Source organism: Schistocerca gregaria, chromosome 8, assembly GCF_023897955.1.
Source record: "Schistocerca gregaria isolate iqSchGreg1 chromosome 8, iqSchGreg1.2, whole genome shotgun sequence".
Lineage (NCBI taxonomy): Eukaryota > Metazoa > Arthropoda > Insecta > Orthoptera > Acrididae > Schistocerca > Schistocerca gregaria.
This window is the reverse complement of record NC_064927.1, coordinates 155,160,206-155,181,634: the sequence shown is the minus strand read 5'-3', so window position 1 is coordinate 155,181,634 and position 21,429 is coordinate 155,160,206. Positions and strand designations below refer to the sequence as shown.

The 21,429-nt window shown below is 44.6% G+C and overlaps 2 protein-coding genes across 2 annotated transcripts in view; one reads left to right on the top strand and one right to left on the bottom strand.

Annotated features, from left to right (window-relative positions):
- Nucleotides 1-20,756, bottom strand: part of LOC126284273 (uncharacterized) — a 626,414-nt gene extending 605,658 nt beyond the window's left edge. The window contains exons 1-2 of the mRNA XM_049983089.1: nt 20,036-20,756; nt 2,494-2,740 (exon numbers count right to left, since the gene is read on the bottom strand). Of these exons, the coding sequence (XP_049839046.1) occupies nt 2,494-2,740; nt 20,036-20,224 (436 nt within the window). The 5' untranslated portion in view covers nt 20,225-20,756. The remainder of the gene's footprint in view (nt 1-2,493; nt 2,741-20,035) is intronic.
- Nucleotides 20,757-21,030: 274 nt separating this feature from the next.
- LOC126283991 (eukaryotic translation initiation factor 3 subunit C) overlaps nt 21,031-21,429 on the top strand; it is a 73,059-nt gene continuing 72,660 nt past the window's right edge. Inside the window, exon 1 of the mRNA XM_049982528.1 lies at nt 21,031-21,341. The gene's annotated coding sequence lies outside the window, so the exon portion shown is untranslated. The remainder of the gene's footprint in view (nt 21,342-21,429) is intronic.

Here is a 21,429-nt window from a genome sequence, read left to right as displayed (position 1 = left end):
TCTGTAACTCAACGTCTCTTGTCGCAAGTCTATGCTTAACACATGCAACACCCAAACACATCCACCTTTGAACGATATTATCATTCACATTAAAGTCTCCTGAAGGCTTTTACCACCAATACGTCAGTAACTGACATTTAATGATCAGAAATGGTGATAAGAGTGATACGTTTGTGAAAAATCTTCTATGTGCCAAGGCCTTGAAATTGTATACTGCCTTAATGCGCAAGTTATAATACACTACTGGCCATTAAAATTGCTACACCAAGAAGAAATGCACATGATAAACGGGTATTCATTGGTCACGTATATTATACTAGAACTGACATGTGATTACATTTCCACGCAATTTGGGTGCATAGCTACATCCTGAGAAATCAGTACCCAGAACAACCACCACTGGCCGTAATAACGGCTTTGATACGCCTGGGCATTGAGTCAAACAGAGCTTGGATGGCATGTACAGGTACAGCTGCCCATTAAACTTCAACACGATAGCACAGTTTATCACGAGTAGTGACTGGCGTATTGTGACAGGCCAGTTGCTCGGCCCCCATTGACCACACGTTTTCAGTTGGTGAGAGATCTGGAGAATTTGCTGACCAGGGCAGCAGTCGAACATTTTCTGTATCCAGAAAGGCCCCTACAAGACCTGTAAAATGCGGTCGTGCATTATCCTGCTGAAATGTAGGGTTTCGCAGGGATCGAATGAAAGGTAGAGCCACGGGTCGTAACACATCTGAAATGTAACGTCCGTTCAAAGTGCGGTCAATGCGAACAAGAAGTGACCGAGACGTGTACCAATGGCACCCTGTAAGTAGGATGTTTAGGTTTTTTTATTGGTAACGCCGCCGCCACGTAGCGCTCTGTATGAAAATCTCTGGCTGTGCCGTGTGCAGTCTGTGGCTGGTTTGCATTGTTGTTTGCCATTGTAGTGTTGGGCAGCGGCAGCTGGATGCTAACAGCGTGTAGCGTTGCGCTGTTGGAGGTGATCCGCCAGCAGTGGTGTATGTGGGGAGAGAGATGGCGAGGTTTTGAAATTTGTAAGAATGGATGTCATGAACTGATATATATATATTATGACTATTAAGGTAAATACATTGTTTGTTCTCTATTAAAATCTTTCTTTCGCTAACTATACCTATCAGTAGTTAGTGCCTTCCGTAGTTTGAATCTTTTAGTTAGCTGGCAGTAGTGGCGCTCGCTGTATTGCAGTAGTTCGAGTAACGAAGATTTTTGTGAGGTAAGTGATTTGTGAAACATATAGGTTAATGTTAGTCAGGGCCATTCTCTTGTAGCGATTATTGAAAGTCAGATTGCGTTGCGCTAAAAACTATTGTGTGTCAGTTTAAGCACAGTTGTGTATAATTTTTCGAAGGGGACGTTTCATAACCTCATACCATCAAGCCGGGTGATACGTCACTATGGCGATGACGAATACACGCTTCCAATGTGCGTTCACCGCGATGTCGCCAAACACGGATGCGACCATAATATTGCTGTAAACAGAATCAGGATTCATCCGAAAAAATGACGTTTTGCCATTCGTGCAGCTAGGTTCGTCGTTGAGTACACCATCGCAGGCGCTCCTGTCTGTGATGCAGCGTCAGGGGTAGCCGCAGACATGGTCTCCGAGCTGATAGTCCATTATGCTGTAAACGTCGTCGAACTATCGTGCAGATGGTTGTTGTCTTGCAAACGTCCCCAACAGTTGACTCAGGGATCGAGACGTGGGTGCACGATCCGTTACAGCCATGCGGATAAGATGCCTGTCATCTCGACTACTAGTGATACGAGGCCGCTGGGATCGAGCACGGCGTTACGTATTACCCTCCTGAACCCACCGAATAAATATTCTGCTAACAGTCATTGGATCTCGACCAACGCGAGCAGCAATTTCGCGATACGATAAACCGCAATAGGCTACAATCCGACCTTTATCAAAGTCGGAAACGTGATGTTACGCATTTCCGCTCCTTACACGAGGCATCACAACAACGTTTCACCGGGTAACGCCGGTCGACTGCTGTTTGTTTATGAGAAATCGGTTGGAAACTTTCCTCATGTCAGCACGTTGTAGGTGTCGCCACCGGCGCCAACCTTGTGTGAATGCTCTGAAAAGCTAATAATTTGCGTATCACAGCATCTTCTTCCTGTCGGTTAAATTTCGCGCCTGTAGCACGTCATCTTCGTAGTGTAGCAATTTTAATGGCCAGTAGTGTACCAAAACAACAAAATACGACGAAATCAATATGGTGTCCCCAAAGCTGTCAACCATGGTAGGAACGAGTGGCACATGTCTCTGACATCAGTTCTGAGCTGGTGGAGCGTGTCCCGAACGTGACCCATGAAGGGGATAGCTGTGTCCCAAAAACATACAATGATGCAGACCTCTCTGGGATAGCTAGCCAGGCGGCATCAATATCGGAGCGCAGCCTGACATTGGCGAGACGATACTGTGCCAGCGACGTGAGGCGCGGCAGCGGTACTCACCGATGGTGGTGATGACGATGATGGAGTAGAAGAGCGCGCCTATGAGCGTCCACTGGACGGCCTTCTCGTCCTCGGTGCCGTCCCAGCCGTCGCGCTTGACGCAGCGCACCAGCTCGTGCTCGAACACCTGCAGCCGCTTCACCACCGCCCGCGTCCAGTTCTCCTGGTGCAGCACCGGCGGGCCGTCTGTCAGCCGCCACAGGTCCGCCGTCACGTTGCTGCGTATGCGGCTGATGTTGCGCTTCACCTGCGCAGCACACATCGCCGCCTTCCTTAACCGCTGCGCGACACTTGCTGCCCACATTTTCAGGGTTGCCACAAGTTTCCCCAACTGCAGTTCCCTGATATCCAGACAAGTTTTAGCATTTTTTCCCTGACAAGTTTTGAGATATCAAGGGGAACTTAAAACGTAAGTTGACAATCTCCCTTTGCAGCTACAGTAAAAGAAACAATACCACAAACGAGGAGATATACAGGGTGGTCCATTGATAGTGACCGGGCCAAATACACTCCTGGAAATGGAAAAAAGAACACATTGACACCGGTGTGTCAGACCCACCATACTTGCTCCGGACACTGCGAGAGGGCTGTACAAGCAATGATCACACGCACGGCACAGCGGACACACCAGGAACCGCGGTGTTGGCCGTCGAATGGCGCTAGCTGCGCAGCATTTGTGCACCGCCGCCGTCAGTGTCAGCCAGTTTGCCGTGGCATACGGAGCTCCATCGCAGTCTTTAACACTGGTAGCATGCCGCGACAGCGTGAACGTGAACCGTATGGGCAGTTGACGGACTTTGAGCGAGGGCGTATAGTGGGCATGCGGGAGGCCGGGTGGACGTACCGCCGAATTGCTCAACACGTGGGGCGTGAGGTCTCCACAGTACATCGATGTTGTCGCCAGTGGTCGGCGGAAGGTGCACGTGCCCGTCGACCTGGGAACGGACCGCAGCGACGCACGGATGCACGCCAAGACCTAGGATCCTACGCAGTGCCGTAGGGGACCGCACCGCCACTTCCCAGCAAATTAGGGACACTGTTGCTCCTGTGGTATCGGCGAGGACCATTCGCAACCGTCTCCACGAAGCTGGGCTACGGTCCCGCACACCGTTAGGCCGTCTTCCGCTCACGCCCCAGCATCGTGCAGCCCGCCTCCAGTGGTGTCGCGACAGGCGTGAATGGAGGGACGAATGGAGACGTGTCGTCTTCAGCGATGAGAGTCGCTTCTGCCTTGGTGCCAATGATGGTCGTATGCGTGTTTGGCGCCGTGCAGGTGAGCGCCACAATCAGGACTGCATACGACCGAGGCACACACGGCCAACACCCGGCATCATGGTGTGGGGAGCGATCTCCTACACTGGCCGTACACCTCTGGTGATCGTCGAGGGGACACTGAATAGTGCACGGTACATCCAAACCGTCATCGAACCTATCGTTCTACCATTCCTAGACCGGCAAGGGAACTTGCTGTTCCAACAGGACAATGCACGTCCGCATGTATCTCGTGCCTCCAAACGTGCTCTAGAAGGTGTAAGTCTACTACCCTGGCCAGCAAGATCTCCGGATCTGTCCCCCATTGAGCATGTTTGGGACTGGATGAAGCGTCGTCTCACGCGGTCTGCACGTCCAGCACGGACGCTGGTCCAACTGAGGCGCCAGGTGGAAATGGCATGGCAAGCCGTTCCACAGGACTACATCCAGCATCTCTACGATCGTCTCCATGGGAGAATAGCAGCCTACATTGTTGCGAAATGTGGATATACACTGTACTAGTGCCGGCATTGTGCATGCTCTGTTGCCTGTGTCTATGTGCCTGTGGTTCTGTCAGTGTGATCATGTGATGTATCTGACCCCAGAAATGTGTCAATAAAGTTTCCCCTTCCTGGGACAATGAATTCATGGTGTTCTTATTTCAATTTCCAGGAGTGTATCTCACGAAATAAGCGTCAGACGAAAAGACTACAAAGAATGAAAATCGTCTAGCTTGAAGGGGGAAACCAGATGGCGCTATGGTTGGCCCGCTAGATGGCGGTGCCATAGGTAAAATGGATATCAACTGCGTTTTTAAATAACAACCCCCATTTTTATTACATATTCGTGCAGTACGTAAAGAAATATGAATTAATTGGACCACTTTTTTCGCTTTGTGATAGATCGCACTGTAATATCCAAATATATAGCTCGCAATTTTAGGCGAACAGTTGCTAACAGGTATGTTTTTTAAATTAAAATACAGAACGTAGGTACGTTTGAACATTTTATTTCGATTGTTCCAATGTGATACATGTACCTTTGTGAACTTATCATTTCTGAGAACGCATGCTGTTACAGCGTGATTACCTATAAATACCACATTATTGCAATAAATGCTCAGAATGATGTCCTTCAACCTCAATGCATTTGCCAAAACGTGTAACGACATTCCTCTCAACAGCGAGTAGTTCGCCTTCCGTAATGTTCACATATGCATTGACAATGCGTTGACGCATGTTGTCAGGCGTTGTCGGTGGATCACGATAGCAAATATCCTTCAACTTTCTCCACAGAAAGAAATCCTGAAACGTCAGATCCGGTGAACGTGAGGGTCATGGTATGGTGCTTCGACGACCAATCCACCTGTCATGAAATATGCTATTCGATACCACTTCAATGCCATGCGAGCTATGTGCCGCACATCTATCATGTTGGATGTACATCGCCATTCTGTCACGCAGTGAAACATCTTGTAGTAACATCGGTAGAACATTACGTAGGAAATCAGCATAAATTGCACCATTTAGATTGCTATCGATAAAATGGGGGCCAATGACCCTTCCTCCCATAATGCCGCACCGTACATTAACCCGTCAAGGTCGCTGATGTTCCACTTGTCGCAGCCATCGTGGATTTTCCGTGGCTCAATAGTGCATATTATGCCGGTTTTCGTTACCTCTGTTGGTGAATGACGCTTTGTCGCTGAATAGAACGCGTGCAAAAAATCTGTCATCGTCCCGTAATTTCTCTTGTGCTCAGTGGCAGAACTGTGCACGACATTCAAAGTCGTCACCATGTAATTCCTGGTGCATAGAAATATGGCACGGGTGCAATCGATGGTGATGTAGCATTCTCAACACCGACGCTTTTGAGATTCCCGATTATCGCGCAATTTCGCTGCTACTAATGTGCGGATTAGCCGCGACAGCAGCTAAAACACGTACATCGGTATCGTCAGTTGTTGCAGGTCGTGGTCAACGTTTCACATGTGGCTGAACACTTCCTGTTTCCTTAAATAACGTAACTATTCGGCGAACGGTCCGGGCAATTGGATGATGTCGAGGACCAGTTGGCCATTTTGATCGCAATAGCCATACATCACCACGATACCGACCTTTTCCACAATTGGTTAACGGTCCATTTTAACACAGATAACGTATCACGAAGCAAATACCGTCCGCACTGGCGGAAACTTACGTGATACCACGTACTTATACGTTTGTGGCTATTACAGCGCCATCTATCACAAAGCGAAAAAAGTGGTCCAACTAAAACATTCATATTTATTTACGTACAACACGAATATTTAATAAAAAATGGGGGTTCCTATTTTTTAAAAAACGCAGTTGATATTCGTTTGACCTATGGCAGCGCCATCTAGCGGGCCAACTATAGCGTCATCCGGTTTCCCCCTTCAAGCTAGACAAGTTTCGTTCTTTGTAGTTTTTTAGTTTGAAGCTTATTTCGTGAGATATTTGGCACGGTCACGATCAATGGACCACCCAACTTGCCAGCAGATGGCATTTCCCGACGTAGTAAAAATCTTAAGTACTAACATCAACATCTTTTGTAATGAACTGTTTTTAGATGAAGAAAGCAAGCCAAATGGTATATGTGTTTCAATAAGACCACTGATGTTATTTTATTTCAATAAAATAAAACACATTTACTGACAAAAATACGCATTTCCTTGGAATCGCAAGACAGATTTAAAATACCTTCACTGATCTCACAAAAAACCACACAAAAAAATAGGCCTCTTGAAGGAATTTCATAAGGCGGACAAGAATTGTGTAAACCGACACTGTAGGTGACCGCCAATAAAATATTGGTTCTACTATGTTTCTTATTGTTGGTTATTACCCACTGTGTTATATCTGTTATTCTACAGGTATTTTGTGATTTTTCCTTGGCACAGTATATGAGTACATAGAGTACAAACCCCCAGCAACTGACAGTTTTCTTCTTCTTATCGTCCATAATGAATAAACCATGAAAATCCGCTGCATTACCCCACACACAAACAGACTTGGCCTGCTGGCAGATCGTCGAGACCAGATCCACCGGGCACGTTGGTGGGAACCGAATGGCTTCAGCTCAGCAGGCCCTTTCCATTACAGATACCCGCAGAAACTGCCCATCGTGGAAATCCACTCGTGTGGCAAGCTACTCTCACAAGCCACAGACAAGATGTAGATGAAATGAGATAACAGTGATCAATCCATGCAACAGATAACTTGTTTAAATACTCTGAGAATCAGTAGTAAGGAGGATAGGTAGGAACTCACCGTAAAGATGACTGCTGAGCCGCAGACACGCATGTAGAAATGGCAGTCACCGTCCGACAACTACATTTTCGGCCTCAGCTTTTGTCATAAAGCGAGAACGCACACAGATTCACGTAATCACTCAGACGCAACTTATGCAAACATGACCACCGTCTCTGCCCACTGTGTCTATAGTCTCTGACAATCAGATCCAAACAAACTACTCATGTCCCTCCATCTCGTCAGCAGCTGCAAGGCTAGTGGCAAAAAGTGGTGGGCAGCACTGACTACAAGCTGAAAGTAGTGGTAGGAAAGCAACAATGTATGACACCTCAGTAAACAAACCATTTCATCTACTGAGACAAAGACAATATTTTTCCAGTGTTTTTTTCCAAATTACCCTGATATGGGGTGTTCAAAAAGTCCCTCCGCAGTGCCGTATGATTGTTAGCCGCACTTACCGTATGATTGTTCGCCTCCCTGGGTTACTTCCCTTCAAGTGGACTCACCCAACATTCTACTGTTTAGTTTATCTCAACCAGCGTCAGTAGTATCGTTGGTGTGTGTCGTCATGTGTTGACGTGAACGTTTAAGTTTAGTTCCTTTGTTCGTTTCTTTCGTTTTTTACATACGAACTTCATAGACAGTATTTCATAAATATGAACAACTATTTCGTATCGTATTTGTGCAGCATGTAGTACACATGTCAGCTAAAGATTTAAAAAATATATTTACTATAAAAACAGTCTTGATCTCGATTTATTTATTAAGGTGACCAGTTTCGACCACTACTGTGGTCATCTTCAGACCATTGAGTAGGAACCTCTTTCTGCTGGAGAATCACTACTAAACAGTAATTCTCCAGCAGAAAGAGGTTCCTACTCAATGGTCTGAAGATGACCACCATAGTGGTCGAAACCGGTCACTTTAATAAATAAATTGTGATCAAGACTGTTTTTATAGTAAATCTTTCGTTTTTGTCACTGTTAAAATGCCAACCATTGATGAACGAGTGTTTTTAGTAGAAAAAGTGTTCAAAGCTGGCGGTAAATACACAGTTTCAAAAAAAAAATGGCTCTGAGCACTATGGGACTTAACATCTGAGTTCACCAGTCCCCTAGAACTTAGAACTACTTAAACGTAACTAACCTAAGGACATCACACAAATCCGTGCCCGAGGCAGGATTCTAACCAGCAAAGCAGTCACGCGTTTCTGGACTGAAGTGCCTAGAACCGCTCGGCTACAGTGGCCGGCATACACAGTTTCAGTTTGTCAAACATTTAATTCAGTTTTCCCGGAGACAACACCCCCACATCGCGATACTGTGTGAGATTTGATTAAAAAATTTTGAAGTACGGGTTCAGTGACAGATGCACCGAGAAGTGGTCGTCCTAGCGTTTTGTCTGGGGATAACCTACTCGCTATTTCCGATAAAATGTCCATGAATCCGAACAAGTCAGTAAGAAAACTCGTCCAGGAAATCGATGTGTCGGAACGGCCCACACAGCTGTAAGGAAAAAATTAAAACTTTTCCCATACAAAGTGACAGTCGTACAAGAACTGAAAAATACTGATCATGACAACAGACTGCATTATTGTCAATGGTTCAAAAATTTCGTTGATCAGTGATGAAAGGATATTCTTAATGAAACGTTTTTCACTGATGAGGAGTGGTTTCATTTAAACGGGTACATGAACTCGCAAAATTCTCGTATGTTGAGTACTGCATATCCATTGTGTGTTCATGAGGAACCACTTCATTATGTGAAAATAGGAGCTTGGATTGCAATTTGTAGACGTCGGATTCTGGGTCCCATATTTTTCAACGAAACAATAAACGCACAACGATACTGCAGTGATATCCTGTACCCATTCATAGGAGAACTTGTGTTAAGTGTAATACTGAACGGTTATTTTCAACAAGATGGTGCAACCGCGCATACAGCTCGCGTTTCGATGTCACTGCTTGCTGATTTTTTGGTGATCGCATAATTTCACAGGGACTTTTGGCTCCACGATCGCCTTGCCTAACACCGCTTGATGTTTTCTTCTCGGCCGCGGTGGCCGAGCGGTTCTAGGCGCTACAGTCTAGAAACGCGCGACCGCTGCGGTCGCAGGTTCGAATCCTGTCTCGGGCATGGATGTGTGTGGTGTCCGTAGGTTAGTTAGGTTTAAGTAGTTCTAAGATCTAGGGGACTCATGACCTCAGAAGTTAAGTCCCAGAGTTCTCAGAGCCATTTCAACCATTTTTTGCAGCGAAAGCAACTGTCTATAAAAACCGTCCAAAATCCATCGATGAATTGAAAACTGCAATATCCACTTTCACTGCTTCTGTTACAGAAGAAATGTTACAGCTTGTGTTTGGAGACATGATTAGACTAATTGAATTGTGTCCTCAAAAACAGGGGGGACACTTTCAACATTTAATGTGAGAATTTGTAAGTAAAAATGAATATTCAATAAATTAATAAATTTTATTTCACTGAGTTTCATTTCGGTATATTCACTGCGGTATACGGCACGCTCGGCCAACAATCATACGACACTGCGGAGAGACATTTTGAAAGCCCGTTTTCCCTGATTTCCATGTCGTGTTTGAAATTCCCTGATATTCCCCGATTTCCCTGATCTCCAGAACATGTGGCAACCCTGATTTTATGTATCAAATGTAGAAATATGAAACCCTATAGATGGCGCTAGCAGTCAGTGTATTGCCCGTGAGAACGCGTCTGCAGAACCATCTGCTTCGTGTAACAGATGACGACGAAAGTCAACATACAGTAACCCAGTTCCAAACAACGGTATCTGTTTCAAACCCGTAAACATGTCGAGTTTTGTGGCTACGAACTACGATTTGCGGACAGCATTGGTTTTCTGTCATCATTTGAAGAAAAGTGCTGCAGAATTGCATCGAATGCTTGTCCAAGCTTTCGCCAAACACGCTCTTGGGAAAACAGTGTTTCGAGTGGTTCAGAAAATTCAGAAATGGTGATTTTGACGTGAGAAACGACGAGCGCGAGGAACTACCAAAAAAGCTCGAAAGCAACGAATTGCAGGCCTTACTGGATGAAGATGATATTCAAACTCAACAGGAACTAGCGGAACAATTGATTGACGCAGAAAGCTATGAGAAAGGTGCGGAAAGTGGGAAAATGGGTTCCGCATGAACTGAATGAAAAAACAGGAAGCAAATCGAAAGACTAATTGTGAAATGCTGCTCGCCAAATACAAAATAAGTCGTTTCTCCATCGAACAGTGCCAGGTGATGAAAAATGGGTGAATCCAGGCAAACCATAGACAACCACCGCAAGACCAAGAGTAATAAAAAGAAGTGCACTAAATGTCGGTTACACTATATCTCACAAATTTGTAGGCTGTCGATTCAACTAAATAGCTACAGATCGCAATTACGGACAACTTAAATTGGAATCACGACATAAGTATTTACCCAGTGAATGTCCAAGGCCAAAGGAATCTGATGTCAGCACAACCTTTTGATAAGATAAGGAATCCGGTGTAAGATTACACACTTTGGCTGCTTGGTGCCCCACTCCCTCTCATCTGACGAACCATCAGAAACTCATCACATCATCCAGGGGAATCACGCAGGTAGTTGTGTTACATGACATAAATATGGTGGGAGCCCGCTCTGGACCAACGACGACCACGTATTCCCCTCCTCCTACCCCATATTCATCTTTTATAACTGGAAAACTTACGTGGGAGAGGTTACTCAGGAGCTGGACAACAAAGGGAGAAAATATGTCTATTTGTCAATACCAATTTTACCTGCCACCAGCAGAGACCACAACCACACAGATTTGTAAGTACTATCATTTTTATGAATTTTCCCATATTTTCCGAATTTTAGGTATCTTCCACAATTCTCCTATTTTATAACTGGAGGCGCTCTGGAGCATGGGGAGAGGCTGTGTCTGCTTGTTTACAACAGATTACTTCACTCTAAGTCTATCTGTTAATAACAATATTACGTGCCATAAGCAGGGTCCTCGTCTACGCAGATATGTAAGTACTCTCAGTTTTACAGGTTTTTAAGTATTTTTACCAGGTTTTTCACAAATTTACGTATTTTCTCCAATAAAGTGAGACTCTTCCCAAAGCCCCATCGACGTCATATTGCTCTAGGGCAGCCAAAATGGAGAATTAGATATCACTGACACTAAGGCACACCTCCTCAACTCCATCTTTCAAATCTTGGACGCTCTGGAGCTGGGCAGCATAGGAATAGACCGAGTTTGTTTGTTAATAAAATATTACGTCGCTTGAGGTCTGTTTGTTTAATATTTCGAGGCATCAGCAGAGGCCTCACACAGACTCAGTTCTGCGTATTTTCCACAATTCTGTGTATTGTACACAATTACACGATTTATGCGTCAGCATAGCATCGCATGACGTGACGTCATATCACAGTGTCGCGTCGCGTCGCATCACATCACATCGCGTAGCGTCGCGGCACATCATGTCGACATCACGATGCTCTCAGCATGGTCCCAATTTATGTATCATTGCTAAGCCACAGCTCCGTTACTAGTTTATGACGTCATAGTATTAGAAATGAAGAAGTTGGTAAAAATAATGACCTCATGTCGATGGCGCCATAGAGAATTCTATAAGCACTATCAATTTTTAGCCAAAGATATTTATAAGAAATACCACACTACATAACTAGATTATGTGACGTCATTGTAAAATTCTGATGCCCCCAACCAAAGATAAAGAGATGCCAGCTGCAACTGCGACAGCCCCAGCGAAAATTATGTCGCTTGCAGATCGCCCATCAGACTCCGACGTGTGGGTGTGCAGCTGTGAATGCCAATGATCCCGGACACAGCGCCGAAAAAGTTGCGGTTTGTGCCTAACATTGCTGCTGTATCAGTTTTCACCGAGAGATCCCTCAGTCGCGGCAATGACGGCAAACAGATCCCAAGAAGTAGGTGGAAATATCAAAGACTGGTACAAATCCACAACGCTCTACTCACGGTTAATGGCGGTACGATACGGAAATCCACGTATATTAGCGGGGGCGAGTGCTCCAAACGTCTGCCTGAAACTACACCAGACCATATCCCCGAGCATGGTAGAGAAGTTTACAAAATGTATGTGTAACCACCTCCGACCTCGTAGCTGGCACAAATGACGCTCAATCATCCAGAGAGAGGGCATCCAGCCACAGCAAAACACGTCGTAACTTGTTGACGCTACTGCAGATAAATACTGTAAACAGTCTAAGCGCCAAGCACCTCTCTTCCTCCTCGTTTCTCTACATTTGCTAATATGGAATAACTAGACGAACCAGTCTTAACTCTTGCACACATAAACGCTCACTAGAGGAAATATATGATCTCCTTTGTGGATAACCGCTGGAAACAGTTCAAGCGTCAGGTACACCTCTCCCTACTACCACCTTTCTTTCTGGACCAACCAGAAACAAATTCACCTCTGCCCAACCGTCATGCTTTTGAAACTATCGTGGCTGACTTCATTTTCAGCTAGGCAGCACTGCCACATGGAATGAAGGCTTGTAATAGAATAAACAGAGTATATGCTACATTACTATAAGCTTCGTGTTGTTGTTGTTGCCTTCAGTCCTGAGACTGGTTTGATGCAGCTCTCCATGCTACCTCTATCCTGTGCAAGCTTATACATCTCCCAATACATAATTCAGCCTACATCCTTCTGAATCTGCTTAGTGTATTCAACTTTTGGTCTCCCTCTACGATTTTTACCCTCCACCCGGCCATCCAATACATCCTTTGATGTCTCAGAACATGTCCTACCAACCGATCCCTTCTTCTATTCAAGTTGTGCCACAAATTTCTCTTCTCCCCAATCCTATTCAATACCTCCTCATTAGTTACGTGATCTATCCACCTTATCTTCAGCATTCTTCTGTAGCACCACATTTCGATAGCTTCTATTCTCTTCTTGTCCAAACTAGTTATCGTCCATGTTTCACTTCCGTACATGGCTACACTCCAAACAAATACTTTCAGAAACGACTTCCTGATACATAAATCTATATTCGATGTTAACAACTTTCTGTTCTTCAGAAACGCTTTCCTTGCCATTGCTAGTCTACATTTTATATCCTCTCAACTTCGACCATCATCAGTTATTTTACTTCCTAAATAGCAAAACTCCTTTACTACTTTAAGTGTCTCATTTCCTAATATAATTCCCTCAGCATCACCCGATTTAATTTGACTACATTTTGTTGATGTTCATCTTATATCCTCCTTTCAAGACACTGCCCATTCCGTTCAGCTGCTCTTCCAAGTCCTTTGCCGTCACTGACAGAATTACAATGTCATCGGCGAACCTCAAAGTTTTTACTTCTTCTCCATGAATTTTAATACCTACTCCAAATTTTTCTTTTGCTTCCTTTACTGCTTGCTCAATATACAGATTGAATAACATCGGGGAGAGGCTACAACCCTGTCTCACTCCTTTCCCACCACTGCTCCCCTTTCATGCCCCTCGACTCTTATGACTGCCATCTGGTTTCTGTACAAATTGTAAATAGCCTTCCGCTCCCTGTATTTTACCCCCGCTACCTTCAGAATTTGAAAGAGAGTATTCCAGTCAACATTGTCAAAAGCTTTCTCTAAGTCTACAAATGCTAGAAACGTAGGTTTGCCTTTTCTTAATCTTTCTTCTACGATAAGTCGTAAGGTCAGTATTGCCTCACGTGTTCCAACATTTCTACGGAATCCAAACTGATCCTCCCCGAGGTCCGCATCTACCAGTTCGTCTGTAAAGAATTCGCGTTAGTATTTTGCAGCTGTGACTTATTAAACTGATAGTTCGGTAATTTTCACACCTGTCAACACCTGCTTTCTTTGGGATTGGAATTATTATATTCTTCTTGAAGTCTGAGGTTATTTCGCCTGTCTCATACATCTTGCTCACCAGATGGTAGAGTTTTGTCAGGACTGGCTCTCCCAAGGCCGTCAGTAGTTCAATGGAATGTTGTCTACTCTGGGGGCCTTCTTTCGACTCAGGTCTTTCAGTGCTCTGTCAAACTCTTCACGCAGTGTCTTATCTCCCATTTCGTCTTCATCTACATCCTCTCCCATTTCCATAATAGTGTCCTCAAGTACATCGCCCTTGTATAAACCTTAATCACAAGAAAATCCGAGTATTGTACGTAATTTCGACTGTTCTGCAGTTCCAAAGACACTCACCGGACAGATAGCAAGGTGCTGTATTTGCCACGAAAACTTATCTGCATGTTAATAATGAACAGGATTGGCACAACAGACATCCCCTCCCCCTCCCGCCCCCTCCGCGACGCCATCTGTCTTGAAGATGGAGCTTCATTTGTGGCAGCTACGAGGCTGGATGTGATTACACATACATTCTGCACATTTCTCTACTACCCCTGTGGGAGATGGACCGGCGTAATGTTAGACAGACATGTGGATCTGTCCCTTCCGCGACCTGGTGTCCACCATCGTTCGAGGAGTTCCAAACCTTATCGGCACTATCGGGCGAATGCAGCTGGGAGAGCGGTTTGTATTTGCAACAGTCTTTGATATTTCCATCTACGACTTGGGATCTTTTTGCCGTTATTACTGAGAACGCGAGATCTCAGGTCATCAATGTTAATCACCAACCGCAACTTTCTCAGCAATTGCCGGACACTGTGTCCGCGATCATTGGTATTCGCGGCTACACACCCACGCATCGGAATAAGAGAGGGGTGATCTACCCTCGAGCAGGCGAGATGATTTTCGCACGGGTTGTTGCAGATATTGCTCGCCTCGCTGTAGAGGAGCGTTTCTGTAGAGCTGTGATACACGCGAAGTGTGGTTGAAGGTATCAGAATGACGTCACACAACTTAGTAATGTAGCGTGGCATTCATTATACAATATCTTTGGCTTCCAGAATTATCTATGACGTCAAGTTTTTCGTTGGTATAAAATGTTTAGTGAAGGCAGAACGAATGTTTAAGATGAAGAGACTGCAGTGGACGACCATCAACTTCACGGATGGATGTCAACTTGGCCAGGGTGCATGAACTCGTACGATCTGATTGAAGATTATGTGTGAAAATGACTACAGAAGAACTGAACATCAATCGAGAAACGGTCCGTTAATAATAACTGAAGATCTTGGCATGAGAAAGATTTGTGCAAAAATGGTCCCAAAAAATCTCAAACCATAACAGCGAGAATCACGGGAAAATGTGGCAGCCGATCTATTAGAGCAAACGGAAATGAGTCGTGTTATCACTGGTGACGAAAGTTGGTTTTTTCAGTACAACTCAGAGACAAAACGCCAAAGTTTGCAGTGGTGCTCAAAGGGATCACCCAGACCAAAAAAAGCTCGCATGTCAAAGACAAAAGTGAAAGGCATGCTTGTGTGCTTCTTTGATTCCAAGGGAATTCTTCATAAAGAGTTGGTGCCTCCTGGATAAACAGTCGACACCATCAACATTTAGCCATACCGTACATCCGAAAAAGCAAGTCGCAATTTTTGACATTACGTGAAAGAAGTGCGATAATTTTCATGACAGGTGGCATGGTCAAATATTATCAGTGATATTAAAATCCCACAAGTCAAAATCACAGAGAACTTTGGCTTGGAGTGGACTTTATTACGGAAGACATTTATTACTATAAATTATGAAATAATACAATTATTTTCGCATTCGCATTTCAAACGAAAAAAATTTTCCTGGCAACAGTTTATGAAGCAAACATATAGCAGAATCGCATTCCAGCTTCGAGTAGGATTTCATTGTTATAGCTAAATAAAAGTAATCATAATCTCCCACGATGTGCAATATTTAAGCGTGAGAAGTAAAATTTATATATACGCTTAGAATCTCCACTGTGGCTAATATTTTGGACATCATTCTGTCAACGAATGCGTCATTTTCCGCATCACAAGCTCAGGTCACTAAACTCCAAGCATCGGCGCCAGGGTGGCAGCGGTAAAATTCAGGAGCGGGCCTAATCTACATCTACATCCACACTCCGCAAGCCACCTGATGGTGTGTGGCGGAGGGTGACCTGAGTACCTCTATCGGTTCTCCCTTCTGTTCCAGTCTCGTACTGTTCGTGGAAAGAAGGATTGTCGGTATGCTTCTGTGTGGGCTCTAATCTCTCTGATTTTATCCTCATCGTTTCTTCGCGAGATATACGAAGGAGGGAGCAATATACTGCTTGACTCTTCGATGAAGGTATGTTCTCGAAACTTTAACAAAAGTCCGTAACGAGCTACTGAGCGTCTCTCCTGTAGAGTCTTCCACTGGAATTTATCTATCATCTCCGTAACGCTTTCGCGATTACTAAATGATCCTGTAACGAAGCGCGCTGCTCTCCGTTGGATCTTCTCTATCTCTTCTGTCAACCCTATCTGGTACGGATCCCACACTGCTGAGCAGTATTCAAGCAGTGGGCGAACAATCGTATTGTAACCTACTTCCTTTGTTTTCGGATTACATTTCCTTAGGATTCTTCCAATGAATCTCATTCTGGCATCTGCTTTTCTGACGATCAACGTTATGTGATCATTCCATTTTAAATCACTCCTAATGCGTACTCCCAGATAATTTATGGAATTAACTGCTTCCAGTTGCTGACCTGCTATTTTGTAGTTAAATGATAAGGGAGCTATCTTTCATGTATTCGCAGCACATTACACTTGTCTACATTGAGATTCAATTGCCATTCCCTGCACCATGCGTCAATTCGCTGCGGATCCTCGTGCATTTCAGTACAATTTTCCATTGTTACAACCTCTCGATACACCACAGCATCATCTGCATAAAGCCTCAGTGAACTTCCGATGTCATCCACCAGGTCATTTATGTATATTGTGAATAGCAACGGTCCTATGACACTCCCCTGCGGCACACCTGAAATCACTCTTACTTCGGAAGATTTCTCTGCATTGAGAATGACATGCTGCGTTCTGTTATCTAGGAACTCTAGGGCCTGCACATTAGTTGGAACCGAATGGCTTCAGATCAGCAGGCTCGATCCATTACAGGTACCCACAGAAACGGCCTGGGGTCTAGCCCATCGAGGAAATCCACACGTGTGGCCAGCTACTCTCACAAGCCACAGACAACATGTTGTCACACGAAGTCAGCGATGCGTTGATGCCCATGGACACCACTTCCAGCATCTCTTACAAACAGGTAATTAAGTGTTTTTTAACTTTACTATTATCTATTGATTTTTAGTTAGTTCATTGTTGTTGAATGTTGAATGTGAACCGGAGCCCTAGAAACGACGAAGAGGCTCCGTCCCCACCACAGCCGCAGTGGTCAACAACCCCACGACGACTACCGCAGTCCACTTCACCACTCCGCCGCCCCGCACCGAACCCAGGGTTATTGTGCGGTTCGGCCCCCGGTGGACACCCCCCCTCCAGGGAACGTCTCACACCAGACGAGTGTAATCCCTATGTTTGCGTGATACAGTAATGGTGGTGTGCGCGTACGTGGAGAACCGACATAATGTAGCTGAGGCGGAATAAGGGGAACCAGCCCGCATTCGCCGAGGCAGGTGGAAAACCACCTAAAAACCAGGCGCTCCTTCCCGCTCCGGAAAGCCGTGCGTTAGGCCGCTCGGCCAACTGGGCGGGCCTGGTTCATTGTTACTTGAATCTCGGGCGTGAGCCCTGTCGGTTTTATGTGCGAAACCCTGTATTACGAGTATATCTGACAGGCACATTTGCCAAGAATCTCAGGACACGGCCTATAGTGGGCTAAGCGGTGCCTCACATAAAAGTGTGGGCGCCAGGATCTCGTACGCCGACATAGTGGGGTTTGGGGATAGGCATACAGGATCACCCATGCTACTGGCGACTCATTTATCTGGTACGCCAGCGAATCCCCACATTCTGCACTCCAGAACGCTTTACCTCCTACGGCTGGCCGAGAGTCGCATCAAGACTCACAACTTGAGTGCAAAGTTGCAAGTTCAGTCTCTAGTAAGGCTCATATGAAAGTGCTGTGTCAACAGTTATGACAAGAAAAATAATAGCTTCTAATAACTCAGCATGTGGATCAGGAGGGCGACAGAAAATGAGTGTCCGGGCGGTGCAGAGATAAACCTTCTACAGGATTTATGTATTACACTTCACAAAATGGACATCGTCGACATTCAAGCAATGTTCAAAACAAACGATTAACTTGCATCAGAAAACTGAATGAAAACTTGTGCCCCACAGTGACCGCAAGGGTTCGCGCTATCAACATCGAAGCCTAACCGTGCAAGATGTTCAACTGATTTGTATGATACGTTTAATGGCGGACACCCCAACCATTAAAATCAGTGCGTTTTTCGTTGCGTGAAATTTCTCCTCCGACTGCAAAGTATTCTCTTGGCACCAATCTACATAGGGCGAAATCATCGTCATGATAAAATAAAAGAAATCAGAGCTCGCACAGAAAGATTTAAATGTTCGTTTTTACAGCGCGCTGTTCGAGAGTGGAGCGGCAGAGAAATAGATTGAAGGCGCCTCGATGAACCCTCTGCCACCCGTTCAATTCTGAACTGCAGAGTAATCTCGTAGACGCATGGCGTCTTGCAGAAGATTAAAGGTCTGTGCCGCAATGCCAGAATCATGCTGCAATGGTTTGACGAGCATGGGAGTGAACTCACGCTGATGTCTTGACTACCAAATTCGTCTGACAACGGACCCGATGAACACGTCTGGGACGCAATTCAAGCACTAGCTCCATGGCCACAAACCAACGGGCGTAATTTACGGGAATTGCATTACCTCTACGTAGATATCATTGTCTACCCTTCTATCTGCAACAGACTGTTCAGATGTGTTCACATTTCCCTCACAAGCGCATCTAGGCATGAAATTCGGGAGTTACACATGGGGTGTCTTCAAATGGGAAAACCCTTCCCGCGATTTTTCGTCGTTCGGTTTACAATTATGCAATGCGTTAGTATGTAAACTCAGAAGCTTTCTGAAATTCAGGGAACACGTTATTCTCATGACTGGTGTACGTATGGTCTTCCTGATGTCATGAATGGAAGAATGACGTAGGCTTTACACTATTAGTGTTCAGAACATTTTGAATAATTTAAATGATAACATCAGCGGAGCAGATGGCCGAGTGGGTTAAAGCACCGCTTACAGGATACCGGAGGCGAGCATACGGATCAAATCCACCTCTGGTTTGACAAGAACTGATGAGCTGGCCAGCTTGCATGGAGTCTTTAGGCGGTCCCCCTGTACAGCAAGGTGAACACCGGGCTGGTACCACCAGTTACAAAACGGGAAAAGGCAGAAGCAGAAGAAGAAGACGAAGAACACGAGCGGAGCATCCAACACTCAGACAAAAGTCATAACGGAAGCGAGTTGTTACACGTTATCACTTTTTATTAGCTCAGATGTAATTTATTCCTAAAGATTTCCACCCGAGAGAAAAACGGTTAGCTAAAAACGAAATAGATGACTGATTATAAGTGGACGGTTTGCCTGTATTAAGATTAGGCCCTTATGTGCGACAGACCCATAAAAAAGGCACATCTGATATCGCGTAACAGTAATAATAAAAAAAAAAACAATGAGCATCTAGCACATGTTTGTCGTATAAGAAAGTGTGTCATTTCGACCATCACAAGCCCCAATATTACAAGAAGAAGCGTGAATGGAAATTGTGTTTTTTGTACCCATACAACAATTTTATTGAAATACTGACTGCACCAGGCTAACAATATTTCAGTGCATTGCGACTCAAATGTTTCAGCTACGAGCAGAATTAAACACTTGTCGAAAGATATTTTTTTTTTTTTCAATTCTTCACAGCCATGTTACGGCGAGTGCACAGTAAGAAGAACAGAAAGAGCCACATGTTAAGATAAGTTTGACCACTGATTGCGATTTTACGTATCTTAAATCTTTAGATAATTAACAGAAATGAAAAACTAATAACTATTTCAATCTTCAGATTGAATAGGAAATTGTCTACGTTAAAACGAGCACTGGGCAGTGTGAAATGCACATGTCTGTGATACTTACCTCCAGTTCGTTGTCGGCTTCAAGATGACGGAACGTAAAGGCACCGAGGATACAGTAGGTAACAACCATAGACACGAGGAGCACATGTGAAAACAAACATGTGCACACTTTCCAGGTGTAGTACAGAATAGTACTACACCGGCTGGGACCTTCTTCTTCTATTTCCTCGATCATTTGTTGGCGCTGCATAGTACACGAAATACTACGTTCATGCACAACCCATTCAAGTCACAGTAAACAACATATATTTATTTAAATCAGCATTGCAACACCGCAAAAAAGAACACTAAAAACACGTAAGCTACGCAATTATAAGTCCGTTGTGCCAAGCAAATGTGTGTCACTTGGGTACACAGACAGGTAAAAGATCCCTTTTCATCAGGTCCCTATTGTATGGGAAGTATTACTAGTACTGTACGTATCATTGTCATCTCGTGCCAGGCTCGCTCGGTCTTTTTAGTTTCTTTGGCATAGCTGTCAGAAACGTGTCAGTCAGTTTTCGACCACGAGAAACAGTCATACTTCCCACACGCTTTCACAGTTGTTATAATGAAGGTAAGAAAACATTGACATCTGTCCGTTGGTGCTGCTAGGGAAGCTTAACATTTAACACTTGTGAAATATGTGCAGAACGATTATAAAGTATTTGTTTGCCGCAACTAGCAGCCCGCGCTCGCCAATAAAGAGCATTCGTTGCTCCTCTGGCTCTCCCTAGGCAACTAAAGAGGAGGCTCACGAACTTCGCCTTTACCCCTACTATATGTATTTTTAACTGCGCGCCTTTTTTTCAACGCCAGCCACACCATCTGTTTTTAAGAAGCAATGTGTTGTTTTTTTCTCAGTTACAGTTTCAATGATGTCTACAAAAGGGTTTAGCAATATACTTCAACAAGTTCCTTGTTTGCTGCTACCTTGTCAGTTTTTTGACAGCAGCAAAGTTTGCATCCAAGCTGCCGTCATAAACTTTGGTGAAGCAGCCAGAGATACCAAAGATTGTATTTTACGCACCAGTGCATTCGGCGGCAGCGCCACATCTTGTCTGTTAAATATAGGTATAGTTAGTCTGAAAAGTACTTCCTTCGGGTAGACAAAATGAAGGAACTCCCCTTAAAATTAATAATGTGGCGCTACTATTGGAATTTCTGCAGTGCCTAAAAGCAGACAGTACTTTTGTTACATACAGTTTATCATACTATCTCTGGATCACTGTATAAGCAACATCCTTGTCCATGTTGTAGCACGAGGGTGGTACGAGAGGAGTGTTTGTGGTGGTTGTTATGTGTTGAGTTTGTTTGTATAAATTTTGGTAGGTATTAAGCGGATTGAATTATTATTTTGTACAACTTACATCCGTGTTCAAGTTTATGCAACTCTCAGTGCAATATATGTTGACA